Below are 22,174 nucleotides of genomic sequence, written 5' to 3'. Positions count from 1 at the left end.
AAATGAGCCCCCTTGAGGCTTATGGCGGCAGGGCTCGGGGGAAGCGAGCTAGACTGCTGTTCTTTTGAGGGGTTATAGAGTGTTTCGAGCCCGTCCCTGTGGCATCGGTCCCATCGTTGTGGGACCCAGGGGGCCGGCGCAGCGGCACGCCGAAGCAGCCTGTCACTAATAACACAGGTCGAGATGCAGGACAGGAACCCGGAAGTGACCGACAGGCTGCTCCGCGGCCTCCAGGGACCAGCGGAGGTCGCGGAGAGGCCTTCGCTCGTCGGCGGTGGTCCCAGAAGGCCTTCCAGAGGCTCTGGAAGGCCTTCCGGGACCATTGCCGGCTGCTCCGCGGCCTCCGCTGGTCACTGGGGGCCCTCCAGAGACTCTGGAAGGCCCCCAGCGACCAGCGGAGGCCGCGGAGAGGCCTTCGCTGGTCGGCGCTGGTCCCGGAAGGCCTTCCAGAGGCTCTGAAAGGCCTTCCGGGACCAGCGCCGGCTGCTCCGCGGCCTCTCCGCGGCCTCCGCTGGTCCCTGGAGGCTCTGGAGAGACTCTGGAGGGCCTCCAGGGACCAGCGGAGGCCGCGGAGAGGCCTTCGCTGGTCGGCGGTGGTCCCGGAAGGCCTTCCAGAGGCTCTGGAAGGCCTTCCGGGACCAGCGCCGGCTGCTCCGCGGCCTCTCCGCGGCCTCCGCTGGTCCCTGGCTTCCAGCGACCAGCCGAGGCCGCGGAGAGGCCTCCGCCACCGCTGCCGGCCCCGCGCGCTCCCTCCCTCACTCGCCGCCTTCCCCGCTGGCGCCCGCGGCCCACCGCCTCCGGGGCTGGCTAAACCGGGACCTCTAAATGGTCCCGGTATAGCCAGCCCGGGAGGCGGGAATAGGGGCCAGAACCGGGACATTCCCGGGCTCCCGGGACGGTCTGGCCACCCTAGTAGTTGCCTAGGAATTATTCTGACCACCAGCAGCTTTCTAGAGCAACATTACCCAATATGGTGCTTGTGGACACCTAGGTGCCTACTAGTACTCCTGTCAGCACCTGCCAAGCTTTTCAGAAAGTGGGCTGGGCCACTGTCAGGGCCGGCCCTGCCACTAGGCAAACTAGGCCTTCCGGGGGTGCCCCCATGTGACTTGGTGATGTTAGCAGTGTAGGGGAAGGGTGCCGGAAGTTAGCCTTGCCTAGGCTGGCAGACAGTCTAGGGCCAGCCCTGGCCACTGTAAGGCAGGAACTGAGTGCAGTAATTACGATACTGAGTGCAGTAAATAAATCTTCCAAGAAGTATATTGCAAAAAAGGTAAACTTTCGTTTATTCAATACATTTTCGGATTTGGGTTGCAATCAAAAGCAGAGAGAGAAACCTAATCTGAAGAGTTCTTTCCCTGGCACAAATGGCCAGCTTGTCTAGCATCATGCGTGTGAGTATGAGAACCTAGAATCTACGGAGAGACCTGCAGAGATGTGTGTCTCCATGGAAGGCCATGTGCAGTGAGTGAGAACACAAAGAGAGAGAGGAGGGATCAGAGGGCAGCTCCCAGGTGGACAGAGAGGCATCCCATTCAAGTACATAACACTTATGCAGGGCCGGCTCGCCTATTAGGCAAACCAGGTGCTTGCCTAGGGCACCAAGAGGAGGGGGATCCGAATTGAGCTCCCTCTCTCCTCCTGGTGCTCTAGGCAAGCACCTAGTTTGCCTGCCTCACCCCCTGCCGCCACCTGCTCCATCCCTTCCCTTCTGGTCCCTTCTGCTCTATGCTAATCTTCTCTGTATCGTTCCAATTTTAGTATATGTGCTGCTGAAGCGTGCACCTGGTCGCTTCTGCTCTGCCTCCCCCCACTCACCCAGCGTAATCAGAATGTGCTGTGCCTCGGCCCCACTGGCTGCGATGCAGCATGCATCTTATCCTTCTTCGAAGAACACACTGGAGGAGACTTGGCTCCCCCTCCCTTCCGGTTCCAGAAAGGAGAGGGGACAAGCATCCTCCAGTGCGTTCTTTGAAGGATAAGATGCATGCTGTGTTACAGCTGGTGGAGCCAAGGAGCGGCACACCCTACTCATGCTGGGGGAGGGGGGAAGGGGAAGGTGGAGTGGAAGGAACGGAACGGGAAGGGAGGAGGCGGGTGTGGTGCTGAGGCACATCACACTCTGATGGGGGGTGATGGAGGGGGGGCGACGGAGCGCGGCGCTGCATTGCAGTGCTGCAGAGGGGGCGAGGGGGAACTTATCTGGGACAGGGGGGACGGCGGTGGGGGAGCTTGCCTGGGGCACCATGTGCCCTTGGGCCGGCACTGCACCTATGCACACGTAGAGTGATGGAGTGCCCCCCAATGTCCAGTCATGCTGAGTCACTCACTCCAACACCATCAGACTTTATATTCAGAGCAGAAGGTGGGATGGGTGCTAAATATCAGTTTGTACCTATGTGGTGTTTTTTGTAAGTTTCATACTGTGCCTTCCACGAAGAGAGTTTCCTGTGGGAAGCTATGTTAGTCTGCAGTCGTAGAACAAACTTCAAGTCTGAGAGCCCCCTAAAGACTAACAGAATTTTCCAGGGTGTAAGCTTTCATGAAGAAGACTGCAGATTTATACCCCACCCTTCTCTCTGAATCAGAGTCTCACGATCTCCTTTACCTTCCTCCCCCGCAACAGACACCCTGTGAGGTGGGTGGGGCTGAGAGGGCTCTCACAACAGCTGCCCTTTCAAGGACAACTACAAGAGCTTTGGCTAACCCAAGGCCATTCCAGCAGCTTCAAGTGGAGGAGTGGGGGAATCAAACCCTGTTCTCCCAGATAAAAGTCCGCGCACTTAACCACTACACCAAACTGGCTCTCAAAGCTCACATTAGATACAAATTGAAGGAAGGTCCATCAGCCCTTCTGTCTAGGTTGGAGGTAGCCAACGTTTTTGACCCGCTGCCCCAAAATGCGACATCCCAGCAAACAAAATGAGATAAGAAGGTTGTACTTGACCAGCCACGCTCAGTGCAAGCCAAACGCCAGCTGTGCTGCCAGTAATTCCCAAAATGTTCTGATGCTCTCTGCAGGGAAGCTGTACAAAATGTCTCCCTCGATGGGAAGTTGCTTGACATAGAGCCAGCTTGGTGTGGTGGTTAACTGTGCAGACTCTTATCTGGGAGAACCGGGTCTGATTCCTCACTCCTTCACTTGAAGCTGCTGGAATGGCCTTGGGTCAGCCATAGTTCTCACAGGAGTTGTCCTTGAAAGGGCAACTGCTGTGAGAGCCCTCTCAGCCCCACACACCTCACAGGGTGTGTGTTGTAGGGGAAGAAGATACAGGAGATTGTAAGCTGATCTGAGACTCAGTGGAGGGTGGAATATAAATCCAATTTTGTCTTCTATAATTCAGGGATTTGCTTTGGGCTCAGCTGGTGCCTACACTTTTCTGGGAGACAATAATGGACATAAGCCGTGCCTTCTCCTGCACCATTGGTGTCAACAGTGCTGCCAGTGCTTTGTGTGCTTAGGTGTTTGTGCCAAACAAAGAGGTTTAGTGTGCCTGGGGTGTTTGCCTGTGCTGAGCTCAGATCCAGATGACCCTCTTTTCAAGAGCAAGGCCCAAGAGCAAATCAAGCTTCCCACCAGGAGATGGCGCAAGAACACTGTAGAATCTCCTTTACGCTGGGCCTGCAGCATTGTCGAAAGAGCGGGGAAATGTGCACATGAACCAGTGAATGATTCTAAACATCGCATTAAGAATACGTCAAGCGATTTCCCATTGAGGGAGGCATTTTGTACAGCTTCTCTGCAGAGGGCATCAGAACATTTTGGGAAGTAATAAGAGCAACCTGTTCTCCTAACACATGACAGTGGATTAGTGGCAGAGCATCTGCTTGGTAAGCAGAAGGTCCCAGGTTCAATCCCTGGCATCTGCAATTAAAAAGGGTCCAGGCAAGTAGGCGTGAAAAACCTCAGCTTGAGACCCTGGAGAGCCGCTGCCAGTCTGAGTAGACAGTACTGACTTTGATTTATTTATTTATTTATTTATTTATTTTATTCGATTTATATCCCGCCCTACCCCACCGAGGTGGGCTCAGGGCGGCTTACAACAGTAAAAGCTAACAGAAATCGGTTTAAATATGATTAAAATTATACAATAAAAACATAAAAACCGAGGGTCTGATTCAGTATAAGGCAGCTTCATATGTTCATTGCATGTGAGTGGAGGTTGCAGAGATGTACTTCCTGGTAACTTGCATTAGCCCCTGTAGCTATTGAGAGCCAGTTTGGTATAGTGGTTAAGTGTGCGGGCTCTTATCTGGGAGAACTGGGTTTGATTCCCCACTCCTCCACTTACAGCTGCTGGAATGGCCTTGGGTCAGCCATAGCTATCACAGGAGTTGTCTTTGAAAGGGCAGGTGCTGTGAGAGCCCGTTTAGCCCCACCTACCTCACAGGGTGTCTGTTGTGGGGGGAGAAGATATAGGAGATTGTAAGCCGCTCTGAGTCTGATTCAGAGAGAAAGGCGGGGTATTAATCTGCAATCTTCTTCTTCAAGAGGTGGCTGTAAGAGCCTCTGTCTAAGACTGCGGAAATTTCAAAGCAGTTCTCTTGATTGGCTTCAACATTTTCTGTTCTACTGGATTGCAGACTAATAGACAATTTCATTTTATTAGAGTTGGTGGTGCCTTCTTTGGAGGTTTTCAGACAGAAGCTAGATGGCCATCTGACAGCAATGCTGATACTGTGAACTAGTCCCTACATGCGCAGTTGTTTCTTATGGGACTTTGAGATGAAATTATTTCCATTTGTTTCTGGTCTTTTTGACACCACTGCCTTCCGTAACTCATCGTATTTTTGTTTTTTTCACTCAGGGCCCTTGATCCATGCAGAAGTTGGCGACTCGATACTGATTGTGTTTAAGAATAAAGCAAGCCGGCCTTACTCGATAGCAGCTCACGGAGTAGAAGAAGCAGCAGGTGGTAAAGAAGCCGGTGTTACTATGCCAGGTAAGGGCGTGTGTGTGTGGCGGGGACTCTATATTATCACGTAAGAAAAGACAGCTGTCAGCCTTATATTTAAGTTTCCTGAACTATGTGCCGCTCCTGAGCAGTGTTCCCTCTAAGCTGTGTTAGCGTGTGCTAGCTCTTAGTTTTTTAACCTCTGGCTCACACATTTTTGTCTTAGCTCAGGAAAAATGGCCCTAGAGCAAAACAATCCATGCTGTAGTTCACAGCGTTAATGCCAATAGCTCACGAAGTAGAATTTTTGCTCACAAGACTCCACAGCTTAGAGGGAGTATAGCTCTTGAGGGATGTGCTGGGTGTCAGACCTGTGCTGATTGCAGCTTGCCAAATGAGTCATAAACCTTGTTTTTGTGTCTGAGGCAAAACTATGAAAGCTATCACTGAACTAGGGTGGGGGCTGGGACTAGGAGGCAGAGCACCTGCTTTGCATGTAGAAGGTCCCAGGTTCAGTCCTCAGCATCGCCTGTGAAAAGGATCAGGGGATGGGAAAACCTCCAGCTGAGATGCTGGACAATCACATTGGACAGAATGAACAGTTGATAAACAGACAGATCGACCAACCAATGGATACCTTCATCCATCAATGGACCAACCAATGAATACCTTTATTTCCTTTATCTTCCCCCACAACAGACACCCTGTGAGGTGAGTGGGGCTGAGAGAGCTCTCACAGCAGCTGCCCTTTCAAGGACAACCTCGGCCAGAGCTGTGGCTGACCCAAGGCCATTCCAGCAGTTGCAAGTGGAGGAGTGGGGAATCAAACCCGGTTCTCCCAGATAAGAGTCCACACACTTAACCACTACACCAAACTGGCTCTCTCAGCCGTGATGTTCATTAGCAGTGTGATCCTAGGCAAAGCTGTCCCCTTCTAAGTCCACTGAAGTCAATAGGCAGAGGTGTAATTCTCCTTACAACCGCATTGTTGGCGGTGACCTTCGTCAAGTCCTTCTCTCTCAGCCCACCAGACCTCACAGGGCTGATGTGAGAATGAAATAGGGAGAGAGGAATTGCTTCAAGCTCCCTGAAAGAAGAAGGGAATAAAAATGTGGCCAAGAGCAGCCCTCTGGTGGTATGCAAATATGCGAAAATAACAGTGGAAGTATGCTTTGATTTAGTCAAAGGCCAAGCAGTGCTAATCAACCACAGTGGGTTTAATAGACTGGCAATTGTAATTTAATTACGTGCAATTTAGGTAATTTGCATATCAGTTTCATAATCAGACCACTTATTGCAGTCTTCTCTGAAGAAATGTAAGCTCTGAATTCTTTCCAGTGGAGATTGGTTTTGTGGGATGATATTTTGCTCGTGCTAGAGCAGTCCCTCTCAGTCAGTAACTAAATTGCCTTGCCAGTATTGCTAATCAACAATTCATACCATGTTTCTTTCCCTTTTAAATGGATCTGCCTCTTGCAGATCTTAAGTGTTAGCGTTAGCTCTATGCCTATGATCTTTCTCCGATCAAAGAAACGTGTAGGTTTGCAGAGGTGTATCCCCCTTGCTCTTTCTTTTGCAGTGTTTGAGATTCTTGACTTTGTAGAATTCTTAATCTGAAATGTGTTTTTAAATTTTAATCATCATCATTGTCTGACAGATCTGAAGCATATTGAAAAGAATTAAATTTGCTATCTTTGGCCTGTGTGCTGATATCCATTTCTTTAACATTCCCGCCTCCATTCCATAAGGGCTAGAAACTTCCATGTCCTTTTGAATGAAAGATGGCACTTTTGAGTTTGCTCTGTAAATTTGCCCATGTGAATCACAGATTTACTAAACTGAACTTTGGACCAAATTTTGTTTCCACTTTGTCTTAAACATGTACCCACCTCAGGAGAAATAAGCATATACCGATGGAATGTTCCGGAAAGATCAGGCCCTGGTGTCACCGACCCTGATTGTATCACTTGGGTTTACTATTCAACGGCACATTTTGTAAAGGTAAATGAGAAAACTGGGGGAGGACTTTGACTGCTTATTTCAGGGGTGTCAAACGTGCAGTCCAGGGGCCGAATCAGGCCCCTGGAGGGTTCCTGTCAGGCCCACAAGCAAGTCTGCTTTCTTCTCCCTCTCTCTTGCTTCCTTCTATGTCACAGCTTGCTTTGCCAGGCTTGCTCAATCACACAGGAGCTACAGAACAAAGCCTCTGTTTTCTCCATTGGCTTCGGCTCCTCCCTTGGGGAGGCAGGGAAGGAGGGAGTGCTTGCTTTGCCAGACTCTCTCAGTCGCACAGTAGAGCTGCTGAGCCAAGCCTCTCTTTCTTCTATTGGATGAGGCTCCTCCCCTTCCTCATTCCCTGGGGAAGGAGGGAAAGAGCCAGAGCTTCCTTTGCCCAGTTCCCTCGATCACACGGGAGAGATACCAAATCTATAATTGTGTTTGTCTGTGTCCTTTGTTGGCCCGGTCCGACAAAGTCTCATTTATGTTAGATCAGGCCCTCATAACAAATGAGTTCGACACCCCTGGCTTATTTTATAACTTTATTGAGAAGACTTTTAATAATGCCCAATTACAAGTTGGTTGACAACTGCTTCCCTGAGGAAAAGGTTCAAGGCCTGGGAGTCTTATTCTACAAAGGTGACAGCGGAATATGTCAGAAAAGCCATAAATGAGTTATGACTGTCTTGAACAGATTGGAGCAGTATTGCACCAAGGACAGGATGAGCACTCAGTAGATAGGGGAAAGCACACATGGAATCTTCATCAACATTTTTCTTGCTGACTCCTCAAAGCCTGAGCTTCAGCATTCCTTTCAAGGAAAAGATCTGTTTAAATGGCATTCAAGGACATTCAGGAGTCAGCTGGGCCTGAATATTCTTGATACTTTTCAATTAGGAAGGCCAAAATCCAAGACCTAGAGCCCACTCATTCACAGTTAAATTATTTCTTTTACACAATCTGTTCTAGAGAGCATGTTTTCCGATTTGTGACTTGCACTGTAATAGTAAACAGAGATATACCCCTTCTAAATCCACTGAAGGCTTAGCAGAGTGGAAGTTTGCTTAGGACTTCGCACTGTGAATGAACGGTCTTCAAGAGCAAAACTGGTGTGGTGTAGTGGTCAGGATGCTGGACTTGAGGTCAAGGGCCAAGGCCTCACTCTGTCATAAAGCCCACCAGGTAACCCTAGGCCAGACATTCTCTCCCAGCCTACCTTGCAGGGTTGCTATCAGGATTAAACAGAGAATAGAAGAGGCATGTACACTGCCATGGCACCTAAGAGCACGGGCAGGATAAAAATGGAAGACCTTGGCAGTTTTTAACCTAAGTATGAGTCAGTGTGGTGGTGCAGTGGTTATGAGTGGCAGACTCATAACCACTGGAGAACCGGCAGGGTCATAACCACTGGAGAATCTGGATAACCGGGTTCAGTTCCCTGCTCCTCCACATGAAGCCTGCTAGGTGACCTTGGGCCAGTCACAGTTCTCTCAGAACTGTTCTCTCAAAAGCTTGAAGAGCTCTCTCAGCCCCACCTACCTCACAGGATGTCTGTTGTGTGGGGGGGGGGGGGGTAAGAGAAGACAATAGTAAACCAATCATTTTCGTCCACCTATTTTCCTCTGGCTCCTACTGGAAACCCCATAAAGAGGACAAAATAGTAAGTAACTTTCTCCTCAGCAGCCTTTCTTAAGCCATGTTTGTGATAGTCAAAGCAGATTGATACATCCACCACTATGACCTTTCCATCACACTCAAACATCAGATCTGCCTCTCTCAAAATGCTGTCCTTTGTTCTCAGGTGTGGTTCATTATAGATCTTCCAATTGCAACTTTTAGCTTTCCGTGCCACAATCATACACATTTTATTATGCCTCATGCTCCGCACAGTGGGACATTGTCCTAAAATGTGTCCTAAAAAAAGTGTGCATTGCACTAATTCATGTTCTGTGTGCAGGAGCTCTGATAGTATCCCCAGTTTGTTAGAGTGGATATTACTGTACATACACATTAAAGGGAGCCCCATAGCACAGAGTGGTTAAGCTGCAGTACTGCAGTCCAAGCTCTCTGCTCACAACCTGATTTCGATCCCAGCGGAAGCTGGGTTCAGATAGCCGGCTCAAGGTTGACTCAGCCTTTCATCCTTCCAAGGTTGGTAAAATGAGTACCCAACTTGCTGGGGGGAAAGGGTAGATGACTGGGGAAGGCAATAGCAAACCACCCTGTAAAAAGTCTTGACATGAAAAAGTCGTGATGTGACGTCATCCCAGAGTTGGAAACGACTCTGGTGCTTGCACAGGGGACTACCTTTACACATTGAAGAGCAAGTGCTGATCTTTCAGTGAAATGGAGTCCCTTCTGCACACAGGAGAAATCTGAGCATGTGTGGTTGTCTGAACCAGAGTTCATGAGATAAGTTTATCTGTCCCCTTCTTTGTTTTTGCAGTTTGACATTTCGGTCAAGGTTGTGTGTAAACCAGCATTCCTGTTATTGCTAAAAGAGATATACTGGTCATTTTTAACAGTGCAGTGCAATAGAAGAATATATACAATATTCACTCCTGTTTCCCATTTTTCTTTTTCATTCCAGGACGTGAGCAGTGGTTTAATTGGGCCGCTTATAATTTGCAGAAAGGGAGTGTTAAATGCAGAGGGTTTAAGGACAGACATAGATCGTGAGTTTGCTCTTCTGTTCATGGTCTTTGATGAAAATGAGTCCTGGTACTTGGAAGATAATATTGGGAAATATCTACACAAGAATCCAATGGAATTCAATCACACCGATGATTTCGTGGAAGGAAACCAGATGCATGGTATGTTGTTCACTAGAGGGAGCAGAAGGGTTATTTTTTAAACCATCGTTTGGTGAAGTGTTGTGTTTCTCCTCCCATCGCAACAGATTTCCAATTATGGGGCAGCTTTCACCAATCAAAAATGAATCTGTGCATTCAGGATAATCACATGACAGCCCCCTTGGTACTGTACTGCTTCAGTCAGCCATGCAGGGAGAGTGAATATCTGAATGCTGCTTTGTTGTTGTTGTTCAGTCACACAGTCGACTCCAACTCTTTGTGACGCCAGGCCCTCCTATTTTCCACCATCCTCCTGTCTGCTCAAATTCGTGTTAGTTACATCAGTAATGCTGTCCGGCCATCTCATCTTTTGCCATCCCCTTCTTCTTTTGCCTTCTGTCTTTCCCAGCATCAGGATCTTCTCCAGTGAGTGCTCCCTTCTCATTTGGTGGCCAAAGTATTTGAGCTTCAGCTTCAGTATCTGACCTTCCAGGGAACAGTCAGGGTTGATTTCCCTTAGGGCTGACTGATTTGATCTTCTTGCAGTCCAAGAGACTCTCAAAATTCTTCTCCAGCACCACAGCCTTCCATCCTGAATGCTACTACCCAAGTCTAAAATAATCAAAATCTCCACACTTAGCTACACCTCAAACAGAAATGTCCTAGACCACTTCTACATTCACATGATGCCCTAAACCCACCCACATAGAAAAGAGAGGTGTCCAGATGACATCATAGCGTATCTGGCTCCTATTTTCTTTTCTCCTTTCTTCACTCTGGAGAAAATGAAGAGGAACAAGATGATATTGGATTTATATCCCACCCTATACACTGAATCTCAGAGTCTCACAGTGGTCACAATCTCCTTTATCTTCCTCCCCCACAACAGACACCCTGTGAGGTAGGTGGGGCTGAGAGAGCTCTCACAGAAGCTGCCCTTTCAAGGACAACTCCTATGAGAGCTATGGCTGACCCAGGGCCATTCCAGCAGGTGCAAGTGAAGGGGTGGGGAATCAAACCCAGTTCTCCCAGATAAGAGTCTGCACACTTAACCACTACACCAAACTGAAAGAGGAGGAGGAGAAGAATTGGTTTTTATACCACACTTTTCTCTACCTTAATGGTTCTCAAAGTGACTTGCAATTGCCTTCTGTTCCCCTCCCCACAACAGGTACTTTGTGAGGCGGGTGGGGTTGAGAGAATTCTGTGAGATAAACTGTGACTGGCCCAAGGTCATCCAGCTGGCTGCATGTGGAGGAGTGGAGAATCAAAGCCAGTTCTCCTGATTAGTGTCTGCCACTCTTAGCCACTACACCATTCTGGCTGTCTCATTTTCTCACTTCTCAGAAGCAGAAACTGCAAGACAGCTATGGGTGGAGCAGTCGAGCTGGACACTCCCCTATAGCCGCCTCAGAGGAAGTGGGCAGAGCTAAGCTCCACTTTCAAAATGGAAGAGCTGCATTCTGCATTCCCTTTCCTCTTTAGCTGTTTAAAGGGCTTTTTCCCCTTTGCCTGCCAAGAAATGCTGTAGCATCACAGGGTAGGGGCATCGGGGCCATCTGGCACAATTGCCGTTCATCTGTGTTTTTGTGCAGGCGCATCAGAGGAAAAAGAGGAAGGAACAGAAAGGTGGCCCCAGGCCTCAGGTTCAGCGGGAGCTCACAGGAGCACAGCTCCTGAACCTTTCTGAGAGTTCCACCTCCTCCTTCCCACCTTGTCCATTGAATAGTAGGTGCAGCTGCATAACAATCCCTGGGTAAGCTCCACCACCTATTTTTCTACAAAACGACCCCTGGGTGGCCCTATTATTTTACTATTGGCTCCAGGTTGCATGTTAAAAAAAAAAAATTTGACCAGGAAAGAAAGGTACACAATTGAACCATTATTCAAGGGAAGTGTACTTGACCATGGCAGCAAGTTATCGGTCTAAGTTTAAGAAATGACTATATTTATTGTAATGCCTGGAGCCAGGGGTGGAATTCTAGCAGCAGCTTCTTTGCATATTAGGCCACACACCCCCTGATGTACCCAATCCTCCAAGAGCTCACAAGGCTCTTTTTTGTAAGCTCTTGGAGGACTGGCTACATCAGGGGTGTGTGGCCTAATAGGCAACGAAGCTTCTGCTAGAATTCCACCCCTGCCTGGAGCCATTCTGTAACAAAATTGTTTGACCACTGAAGAAGGCTAATTGGCCAAAACGTGTTTGGTCAGGATCAATAATGGTCTATCTTTGTGATTAATGTTTGATTTTATTCTGAATTGAGGCTATTACTTGGGCCTATCTTTGTTTTTACTGAATTTGTAATAAATACATTTATATTTTTGCATTTTTGATAATATTTATGCTTCAGTTTTAGACACAGAACGATTGGGCCCTTATATTCCTTAACCTTTTGGTTCTTAATGCAGCAGCAAGAAGTGCAGAAACCAGTATATGTGGATTCTGATCTCCAGGGCTTTTTTTGTAGCAGGAACTCCTTTACATATTAGGCCACACACCCCTGATGTAGCCAATCCTTCAAGAGCTTACAGGGCTCTTAGTATAGGGCCTACTGTAAGCTCCAAGAGGATTGGCTTCATCGGGGGTGTGGCCTAGTATACAAAGGAGTTCCTCTTGCAAAAAAAAAGTCCTGCTGATCTTATACCCCCTCATAGGCTTGTTTGCTGATGCCGCCCTAGTCTAATCCATACCCTAATATGGTATTTTTCTATGTGCTAGGATTGTTTTTTCTTCTTGTGAAAGAATATTCAAGCTCAGGAGAGTATCTTTTACACCCCTTCGTTTCTGTAACTTATACCCTACTTTCCCTGCCAAAATACGCAGGCCCAAACAAGCACTTCATCAGTGTATCAGTAATTAAGCTGTTGTTCCTAGTAATGAGTTTTGAAATTAAACATTGTAGTAAGAGAAAGCATTCCAACTGTTGTGGGATTTTTGTAAAGACATTTTGATGAACCTGTTAATTTGATATTGCACATCTCTCTCTCTCTCTTTCTGTAATTACTTCCAGCAATCAACGGAAAGATCTTTTTCAACCTTCCTGGGTTAACCATGAAAGAAAGGGAAAGCACAAACTGGTATTTAATTGGGATGGGAAATGAAATTGACCTTCATACGGTCCATTTCCATGGAGAGACCTTCCTCTTCAAGGTTGGTATCACTAAAAAATGCCATTATAAATAAACATCGCCAGAACACTAAAACAGGGTCTGCAGTTTCCTTTGGTCTTGCTATTGGCCAAGTGTAGGAAGAAACAAGCACTCAAAATATTTGAGCTAGAGAAGACTGAACATCATATCTGTGCTCTGCGCATCATATCTGTGCTTTGCAACTGGGCCATAGTCTCATTGTCGACCAGGCAAGAAGAAGCTATGCCTCTTGGACAAAATCGATACCTGGAGCTGCAGGGCTCTGCAGCACAGCATCCTCCCAGGAAGGAAAGGAAACTTTCCTCTGGCTTTGTCACTGATCCTGTGACAACAGAAACCAACATTGTAGTGCAGGAGTCCCCGACTTTGTGCCTGTGGGCCCCACGACTCCTGATGACACCTTTTCAGCTGTGGTGTAGTGATTTAGAGCCATGGACTCTAATCTGGAGAACCGGGCTTGATTTCTCACTCCTCCACATAAAGACACAAAGGCTGCTGGGTGACCTTGAGCCAGTCACAGTTCTCTCAGAGCTCTCTCAGCCCCACCTACATCACAGGGTGTCTGTTTTGGGGAGAGGAAGGGAAGGAGAATGTAAGCCACTCCGAGTGAAGGGTGGGGTATAAATCCTCCTCCTCCTGATGCCAAGTGTTTGTTTTTTGAAAGAGAGTGAGGCCAGTTGGGGCTTTTTTTGTAGCCAAACTTCTAATGGTGACGTCGCGTTCACATCATTTTCATGGCAGACCTTTTATGGGGTGGTTTGCCATTGCCTTCCCCAGTCATCTACACTTTCCCCCCAGCAAGCTGGGTACTCATTTCACCGACCTCGGAAGGATGGAAGGCGGAGTCAGCCTTGAGCTGGCTACCTGAACCCAGCTTCTGGTGGGATCAAACTCAGGTTGTGAGCAGACTTGGACTGCAGCTTACCACTCTAAGTTTTGCATCCTAACCTGGTCTCATTAGATCTCAGTAGCCAAGCAGGGTCCACCCTGGTCAGTATTTCGATGGGAGAAAACAAAAGGCTACCAAGCTCACTATACAGAAGCAGGCAATGGCAGATGTCTTTTCAGCATCCTTTGCTTTGAAAACCCCATGGGGTTGCCATAAATCAGCTGCAACTTGATGGCAAAAAAAAAAAAAGTATCACAAGAAGAAGAATATCCTGCCCTTCACTCCGAATCTCAGAGTGGCTTACCATCTCCTTTACCTCTCTCTACTGCAACAGGCAACCTGTGAGGTGAGTGGGGCTGAGAGGGCTCTCACAGCAGCTGCCCTTTCACAGCAACTCCTGCGAGAGCTATGGCTAACCCAAGGCCATTCCAGCAGCTGTAAGTGGAGGAGTGGGGAATCAAACCTGATCCTCCCAGATAAGAGTCCACACACTTGACCACTACAACAAACTGGCTCTCTCAAATAGATCCAATTTGCCCAAAGAGGAATAATTCTGTAGGAAGTGCGAGTTCTTGTAGGGATGCTGGTTTTATTAATGATTTATATAGTAGTCTCAGTGTCCAAAGAGCATCACATACATAGGGGCCATTCAGCTTGTCTTGCCCGCACGCCATTTTTCACTTTGCAGTCTGGTCCTGGCGGAGAGTGTTAAAGCTGCAGTACTGCAGTCCTAAGCTCTGCTCACGACCTGAGTTCGATTCCCGGTGGAAGCTGGGTTTTCAGGTAGCCAGCTCAAGGTTGACTCAGCCTTCCATCTTTCCGAGGTCGATAAAATGAGTACCCAGCTTGCTGGGGGGAAAGCGTAGATGACTGGGTAAGGCAACGGCAAACCACCCTGTAAAAAATCTGCCATGAAAACGTGAAAGCAGCGTCACCCCAGAGTCGGAAACGACTGGTGCTTGCACAGGGAACCTTTCCTTCCTTTTTCCTGGGTGCTTTGGAATGAATGGTCAGTGCTATAATCTGACAGCAGAGCAGTTGCAGAAATATGTCATTTTTTAAAAGGACAAAATTGTTGAGCCTTCTAAAACTATGTCCACTTTCTACTGTCTTGCCTTTGTCTAGCTGGCAGTAGAACCTGCCTTGACAGTGCTCTTTATCTTTCACTGCAGACTGAGCACGAACACAGAGGAGATGTGTATGACCTGTTCCCAGGGACCTTTCAGACTGTGGAACTTTTTGCCTTTAACCCTGGGACATGGCTTTTACACTGCCACGTGCACGATCACGTCCACGCTGGGATGGAGACAACCTACACTATCATCAGCTCTGGTAACGATATTAGAAAAGGCTGTTCTGGGATAACAGATGGTAGGCACACATATTAGAGAAACCACAGGGCCGGAATCAGCATAGCAGGCAGATGGTGATGCAAATTTTGCACAAAAAGACAACCAGACCAAAGACGGGGTTTTTTTGTAATGGTAAAGTTGAAGGAGTGTTCAGCTGTTCTCTCCACAAAACATTTTGGATGTCTGGAACAGTTTGTTGAAAATTGCCTTAGTCGCCTAGTTAGCCACTGCTTACACAGTGACAGCCTCCGTCTTGTGGAGTGACTTTAAGGTGGTGTCCATGGGACTGCAGGAACTGTACCATACAAATGCCACAAACTCTGGAGCAAGATTCTATATTGACAAAGGCTTTCATGGCCGGAGTTCATTAGTAGTTGTAAGATTTTCTGGGCTGTATGGCCATGGTCTTGGCATTGTGAGACCTGACATTTCGCCAGCAACTGACTGAGGATGCCAGTCACAGTTGCCGGTGAAACGTCAGGTCTCACAATGCCAAGACCATGGCCATACAGCCCGGAAAATCTACAACAACTAATGAGCACGATTGTTCCATTGCATGTAGTGACACCTAACCATTCTGTTACTTTCTGCAAACGAGCAAAATCACTAACTGCCCATACAAGTGCCTTCTCAGTTGTGGCCCCCTCCTTATGGAATAGCCTGCCTGAGGAGTGAGAAGGTTCCCACTGTCCTAGCTTTTGGCAAATGATGCAGAACAGAATTAGTCAAGAGGGCTTTTTTGCACAGGTAATGGGACAGTACTGTAATGTAGCTGTTCAGGAAGTTGCATTGGGATAGGGAGTGTGCCTATACTACTGTATGCTGTTTATCACTGTAAGTATGCCCCAAATATGTAGTTTCTATATTATTTAATACAGGGCTTTTTTGTGGCAGGAATTTCTTTGCATATTAGGCTACACCCCACTGATGTAGCCAATCCTCCAAGAGCTTATAGGGCTCTCAGTACTACTGTAAGCTCCAGAAGGATTGGCTACAGGGGGATGGGGTGGCCTGATATGCAAAGGAGTTCCTGCTACAAAAATAGCCCTGATTTAATATGTCATGTTTAATAGCTTATGCTTTGGTTCAGCTCTGTTCTCGATTTCTGCTCATTTTCAGATTCCTGTAGTCCAAATGCTATTGCACTGTTCACTGAATGTCCCGCCCCAAGACTTTTTTTGTAGAAAAAGCCCAGCTGGAACTGATTTGCATATTAGGCCACACCCCTGATGCCAAGCCAGCCAGAACTGCATTCCTGCTCAAAAAAAAAAAAAAGCCCTGTCCCATTCTATTAATTGTACTGACTTACTCTCTGTAATCTGTACATTTAAAGAATACAGTCCACCTTTCTCACTGAGACACAAGGCAGATTACAAAAGAAGCTTTTGTTTCTTTTCTTTTTAAATTTTCTTGTGAAGGATGTATGGCCTTTTCTCCATATATCTCCGTTGCTATTCATTTGCATAAAAAGCAAAGATCGAACAGTTTTCATACAGCAGACTTCCTCCCCCGCCAGCGCAAAAAAAATTACTGTGTTTGAGTGATACTGTTCTGCTTGACTCAGAATTGTGTGAAATCCTGGTGCGTTACCTTTTGAATAAGCTAGTCGTTCCCCAGCTACGTGACTGGATACACCAGCGAGAGAACAGCTAGTGTGCCATTATAAATAATCATTAGTACAATTAATTAGTACAATAATTAGTACAATGTATTTCTGAGTCCCTCTTCCACAGAGCTTTCCCCAAGGCATCTGCATTCGATGTACCATTTTGGCCTTCTCTCCTTCCAGTTCTGCTTCTACTAGGCATAATTCTGCCTTGCCTCTCCATTAGATATGCTTGGATCATTCAGTGTTCCTAAGACCCACACACACATCTCAGCAGGATTATCTGCTTTCAGAGGAGGCTTGCTACTGAATCTCTGTATGAATCCCAAGAGCCAGTTTGATGTAGTGATTAAGTACATGGACTCTAATCAGGGAGAACTGGGTTTGATTCCCCATTCCTCAACATGCACCCGCTGGTGTGACATTGGGTCAGTCACAAGTTCTCTCAGAGCTGTTCTCTCAAGAGCAGTTCTCAAAAGAGCTCGCTCAGCCCCACCTACCTCACAGGGTGTCTGTTAGGAGGAGAGGAAGGGAAGGAGATTGGAAGCCGCTCTGAGATTCCGAGTGAAGGGCGAGATATAAATCCAATCTCTTCTTCTGCTGCTGCTGCTATAAATCAGTTTCAGTTGGCAGACACACCTCAAATCACTGGTTCATGCAGCTGGGCTCCTTAGAGGACAGAAAATTCAGTCTCAGGGGGCTAAATTAGGTAAGACAAACACATTACCCTTTTTTATTTTTCTTAAACTCAGTTGTGCCCCCACCCATTGACGCCGGGGAAGGGAAGGTTCTCACACCTTACTGTGGCACACTTTTCCTAATGTGAATTCCACACACACACACACACCAGCATTAGTTGTTTGTTGTTTTACCCTGCCTGTGTAAATAGCAACTGGGACTGTGATCATACATACTAAATAATGCACTTTCAATCCAATTTCAGGGCCCTTTCCAACTGGGTTTTGCCAGTTCACACAGTGAAATCCGGTTGGAAAGGGCATAGAAAGTGGATTGAAAGTGCTTTATTCAGTGTGTGTGAAAGCACCCTGAGAGAGTAAAGGGGCAGTGGAGCAGTGCAAGAACATCTGCTTTGCATGCAGAAGGTGTCCCGTTCAAATACCTGCACCTTCAGTTAAAGGGACTGGATAGGAGACAATGTGAAAGACCCCTGCCTTAGTCTCTGGACAGCCACTGCCAGTCTGAGTAGACGGTACTGACCTTGATAGACCATGGTCTTATTCTGCATAAGGCAGAGGTGGCCAACGGTAGCTCTCCAGATGTTTTTTGCCTACAACTCCCATCAGCCCCAGCCTGCATGGCCAATGGCTGGGGCTGATGGGAGTTGTAGGCAAAAAAGCATCTGGAGAGCTACCGTTGGCCACCCCTGGCATAAGGCAACTTTATATGCTTGCAGTTTATATGAAGGGAAAGGGTTGTACATCAAGGATGGAAATGATGAACTGACTCCCACAGAAATGCTGTTCCAATTCAGATTCCCCGTCCCCTCCCACTTCCTTGAAATTCCAAATCAAAAAGATGCAATCACGGAACTCTTAACCATCTCATCTAATTAGGCCCTCACTCTACAAATTAAGGCTTTAGGACAAACAAGCGAGGAAGAGTGCCGCCAATTACAATTCAGAAAATGGTTGGTATCAGAAGCTCGGTAAACAATTATGTAAGCCCTTTTACATGTCGCTTGGTAGGCCATAAAGCCTAATGTTTATACCATAATGCACATAAATCACAGCTACTGAAGGCGGCCAACAATTTTCAGTATTCGTTGCACTTGAACTTCCAGCTTGAAAGCCTTTTAAAAATGATGTCACAAATGCATAAATTACATAGGAGGGGAAAAGGACTGGTGATTAGGTCGCTTGAGAACGAGAGAGAATGCATTCCTCATTCTGCACCCGCCGACATCTCTCTCTGGCCATTGTCCAAAAAAGCACTATAGCAGAAAAGGAAAAGTTGGGTCATTAAAGTCAATTAGCACTTCGCTTAGTCAAGCTGCTCATGACTTCGAAACAAGGCTAAGCTTCAGGAAAATTAAGATGGCTTTCTGTTTCCTAAAGGGAAGGCTGTGAGAACTTGACCCTGGTCAGCAACACAGCCTAGCTTCTGTTAGGAATTCTCTTGAGTTTTCTTATGGTGCTTTGAGCTCTCAAGATAAATACTGTGATCTGTGAGATTATTCATGGGAGCAGGGGTGGAACTCTAGCAGGAGCTCCTTTGCATATTAGGCCACACCCCCTGATGTAGCCAATCCTCCAAGAACTCACAAGGTTCTTTTTTGTAAGCTCTTGGAGGATTGGCTACATCGGGGGGGGGGGGTGGCCTAATATGAAAAGGAGCTCCTGCTAGAATTCCACCCCTGCATGGGAGTGATCCTTTTCTTAGGATAACTCAATAACTCTTCTTCATGCTGTGAATTAATTCTACAATGATGAAAAGTAAGATGTAGCAAATTAAAGATGTAGTAAAATTAGAGAGCGGAGTCTCTTTTGTGAAGACAGAACAGGAATCTGGAGATAGCATCTGACAGGTCTCGTCCAATAATCTGCACTATCCTTAAAGGAAAAGTTCTAATATCTGAGCCTCATGGCTATATGAATCAAATGTCAAGGCGATCTGGCTGGGTGTAACCCACTACTTCAAGACAGCTCATGTGAGAGCCAGTTTGGTGTGGTGGTTAAGTGTGCAGACTTTTTTATCTGGGAGAACCGGGTTTGATTACCCACTCCTTCACTTGCACCTGCTGGAATGGCCTTGGGTCAGCCACAGCTCTGGCTGAGGTTGTCCTTGAAAGGGCAGCTTCTGGGAGAGCTCTCTCAGCCCCACCCATCTCACAGGGTGTTTGTTGTGGGGGAGGAAGATAAAGGAGATTGTGAGCCACTCTGAGAAGGGTGGAATATAAATCCAATGTTGTCGTCATGCTAGCATGTCGCAATACTTGCAAATATATGCAGAATGCAGGTGTCCAGAATTTGGAATTTTTTTCAGTACAGGGTAGAACTTTCATTCATCACTGGGAAATTATGCAAAGCGTCATCAAACTAAATTGTTTTAAATCTAGAGGGTTTGAATTGAAAGCTACTCTTGGGGGATGTTTGTCACAGATCTATATTGACTTAATGAAGATTTCTGCTTAAATTTGTCCCGAGCAGAGTGTTAAAATTCCATGTATTAGTAACACACTAAATGCCTTCTCTTTTTTCTCAGATCATGTGAACACAACCACAAGATATGATTTAGTCACTGTCAGTGGTGGAACTACTGCTAAAGGTATGATGTATGGCTTAAAGGTATGATATATGGGTAGTGTTGCAAACCTCCAAGTGGTGGTGGAAGGTCTCCTGGGATGGCAACTGAGCTCCAGGCGACAGAGATCAGTTCACATGGAGAAAATGGATGCTTTGGAAGGCAGACTCTATGACATTATACCCCATTGGTACCCCTCCCCTGAAGAGCCCCATGACGCAGAGTGTTAAAGCTGCAGTACTGCAGTCCTAAAATCTGCTCACGATCTGAGTTCAATCCCAGCAGAAGCTGAGTTTTCAGGTAGCCGGCTCGAGGTTGACTCAGCCTTCCATCCTTCTGAGGGTCAATAAAACGAGGATCCAGCTTGCTGGGGGGGAAGTGTTGATGACTGGGGAAGGCAATGGCAAAGCACCCCGTAAAAAGTCTGCCGTGAAAACGCTGTGAAAGGAACGTCACCCCAGAGTCGGAAACGACTGGTGCTTGCACGGGGGACTCCCTTTCCCTTTCCCTCTCCCCTAGCCACACCATCCTCAGGCTCCATCCCCAAAATCTCCAAGTATTTCCCAATCTAGAGCTGACAAGCCTAATTCTGGGGCAAACCTGGTTAAACAGAGTCACTGCCAGTCATAGTTTTCTTGTGAAAATGTGAGTACAGAGCATATGTTTGCAGATGCAGGATTCTTTTACCTTTGTTCAGTACATTTTCAAGCGTCTAAAAACTTGTAATGTGTGAAACAGCTCTGTGTTTTTGTTTTTCTGGAACGACTTCTCTCACAAGCCTCTCTCATTCAACAGATAACGGTGGAGAAAGAATAGATTTCTTGGGGAAACCTCTGGACCTACAAGAAGTAAACCTGGTCCTCAAAGCTCTTTTCTTCACCGGACTTGTTCTTCTGGTTACTGTCCTAGTCCTTATGGTCTTTATTGCTTGCCAGAAAAAGAGGACACCATATAAAGAAATTGGCCAGAACTGTGATCTCCCAATGGAATCTTTCTAATCAGGTGTTTTGACTGTACAGAGGACTTTGTTCAGTGTGTCTGCTAAATTGATGGTACACCTTGCAGTGAGCCAAAATGATAATGTTTACAGGTAAAAAGACCTAAGCTGCTGCTGTAATGAGATACTTTCAAGAATTATTGCTGAGATGCCAGTTTCACTGAGCCAGATTTAAGAAGACCTGACCTTTGCAATCCTATTTAGGACTAAGATGCAGCATAACTGGAGCTAAATGGATCTGAATTGGGCCTTTTGTGGCTCCACATTTAATTTAAAGAACATATTTTCCAGGCAGCTTCACAACAACTGGAAGTTAATTGCCACAAGGCATTTAATTTTGTTGCCCAGGTAATAACCCCAAATCAGACATCTATGCAAGCAAATCTATCAGTAAATGGCCCAAAAGCTTGATTTGGGGGTTTCCCTGTTTGCAAGAGCTACATAAAATAGACATTTGCTGTACACAGTATTGCGAACTCAATGAAGTGGAGGGAAATCTACAATAGCTCAGGTACTGCCAAATCCTAGTAAAACCAGTGTTGTATTGTCAATAGAGTGTAAGACTAGGGTCTTGGGAGACTCAGGTTCGAATTCCCACTCTGCCATGGAAGCATACTGGACAATCTTGAGCCAGTCACTGTCTGTGAGCCTAACTTACCTCACAGGGTTGTTGTGAAGTGGAGGAGGGAAGAGTTTTGTAAGCCACTTTGGGTCCCCATTAGGGAGAAAAGTAGCGCTGAAACGAAGTACATAAAATAAAATGAAATAGCATCACCTGTGAAGGGGGCCTAAACAAATAGCAAATGCGAGATTGTTTTTACTCTAGTTCAAATGGCCAGACAATGGGAATTGCTATAGTTTCCATCTTACAAATAAATGCTTTGGGATTAAAGTCAGAGATAGTAACTGAGGACAGAGAAAAAACATGTTCCCCATCCCACACTTCCTTATCTTGAGTCGGGGCTCAGGTTTCTCGATTAATTGCAGCTGCTCTAGGACCGGACTGCACACCTCACATGAGAATTGTGTGATTAGAATCACTCAGGGTTTTGTTGTTGTTAATGATTATGATGTTTTAAATGAGTAATCCCACATGACAGCCTTAATGATCAGGGCCAAGTTGCAGGGGGAGGGGGAGGTAGTGGTTTAGCCTTTCTTCTCCTGCCTGTTCCATTATTTAAGCAGCCCTTCTAACTTTGCAAATTCATCCCCATTCTCCAAGGTGCCTACTACT

The 22,174-nt window shown here is 46.7% G+C and overlaps 1 protein-coding gene across 1 annotated transcript in view; it reads left to right on the top strand.

The window, feature by feature from the left end:
* The window catches only part of HEPHL1 (hephaestin like 1), a 59,447-nt gene extending 38,358 nt beyond the window's left edge, over positions 1 to 21,089 (top strand). The window contains exons 14-20 of the mRNA XM_060234933.1: positions 4,809 to 4,943; positions 6,790 to 6,896; positions 9,484 to 9,706; positions 12,697 to 12,836; positions 14,897 to 15,056; positions 19,905 to 19,967; positions 20,739 to 21,089. Coding sequence (XP_060090916.1) covers positions 4,809 to 4,943; positions 6,790 to 6,896; positions 9,484 to 9,706; positions 12,697 to 12,836; positions 14,897 to 15,056; positions 19,905 to 19,967; positions 20,739 to 20,941 — 1,031 coding nt within the window. The 3' untranslated portion in view covers positions 20,942 to 21,089. The remainder of the gene's footprint in view (positions 1 to 4,808; positions 4,944 to 6,789; positions 6,897 to 9,483; positions 9,707 to 12,696; positions 12,837 to 14,896; positions 15,057 to 19,904; positions 19,968 to 20,738) is intronic.
* Positions 21,090 to 22,174: the final 1,085 nt, after the last annotated feature.

This window comes from Heteronotia binoei, chromosome 3 (genome assembly GCF_032191835.1).
Source record: "Heteronotia binoei isolate CCM8104 ecotype False Entrance Well chromosome 3, APGP_CSIRO_Hbin_v1, whole genome shotgun sequence".
NCBI classification, from domain to species: Eukaryota; Metazoa; Chordata; class Lepidosauria; order Squamata; family Gekkonidae; genus Heteronotia; species Heteronotia binoei.
This window is presented reverse-complemented; position numbering and strand designations above follow the sequence as displayed.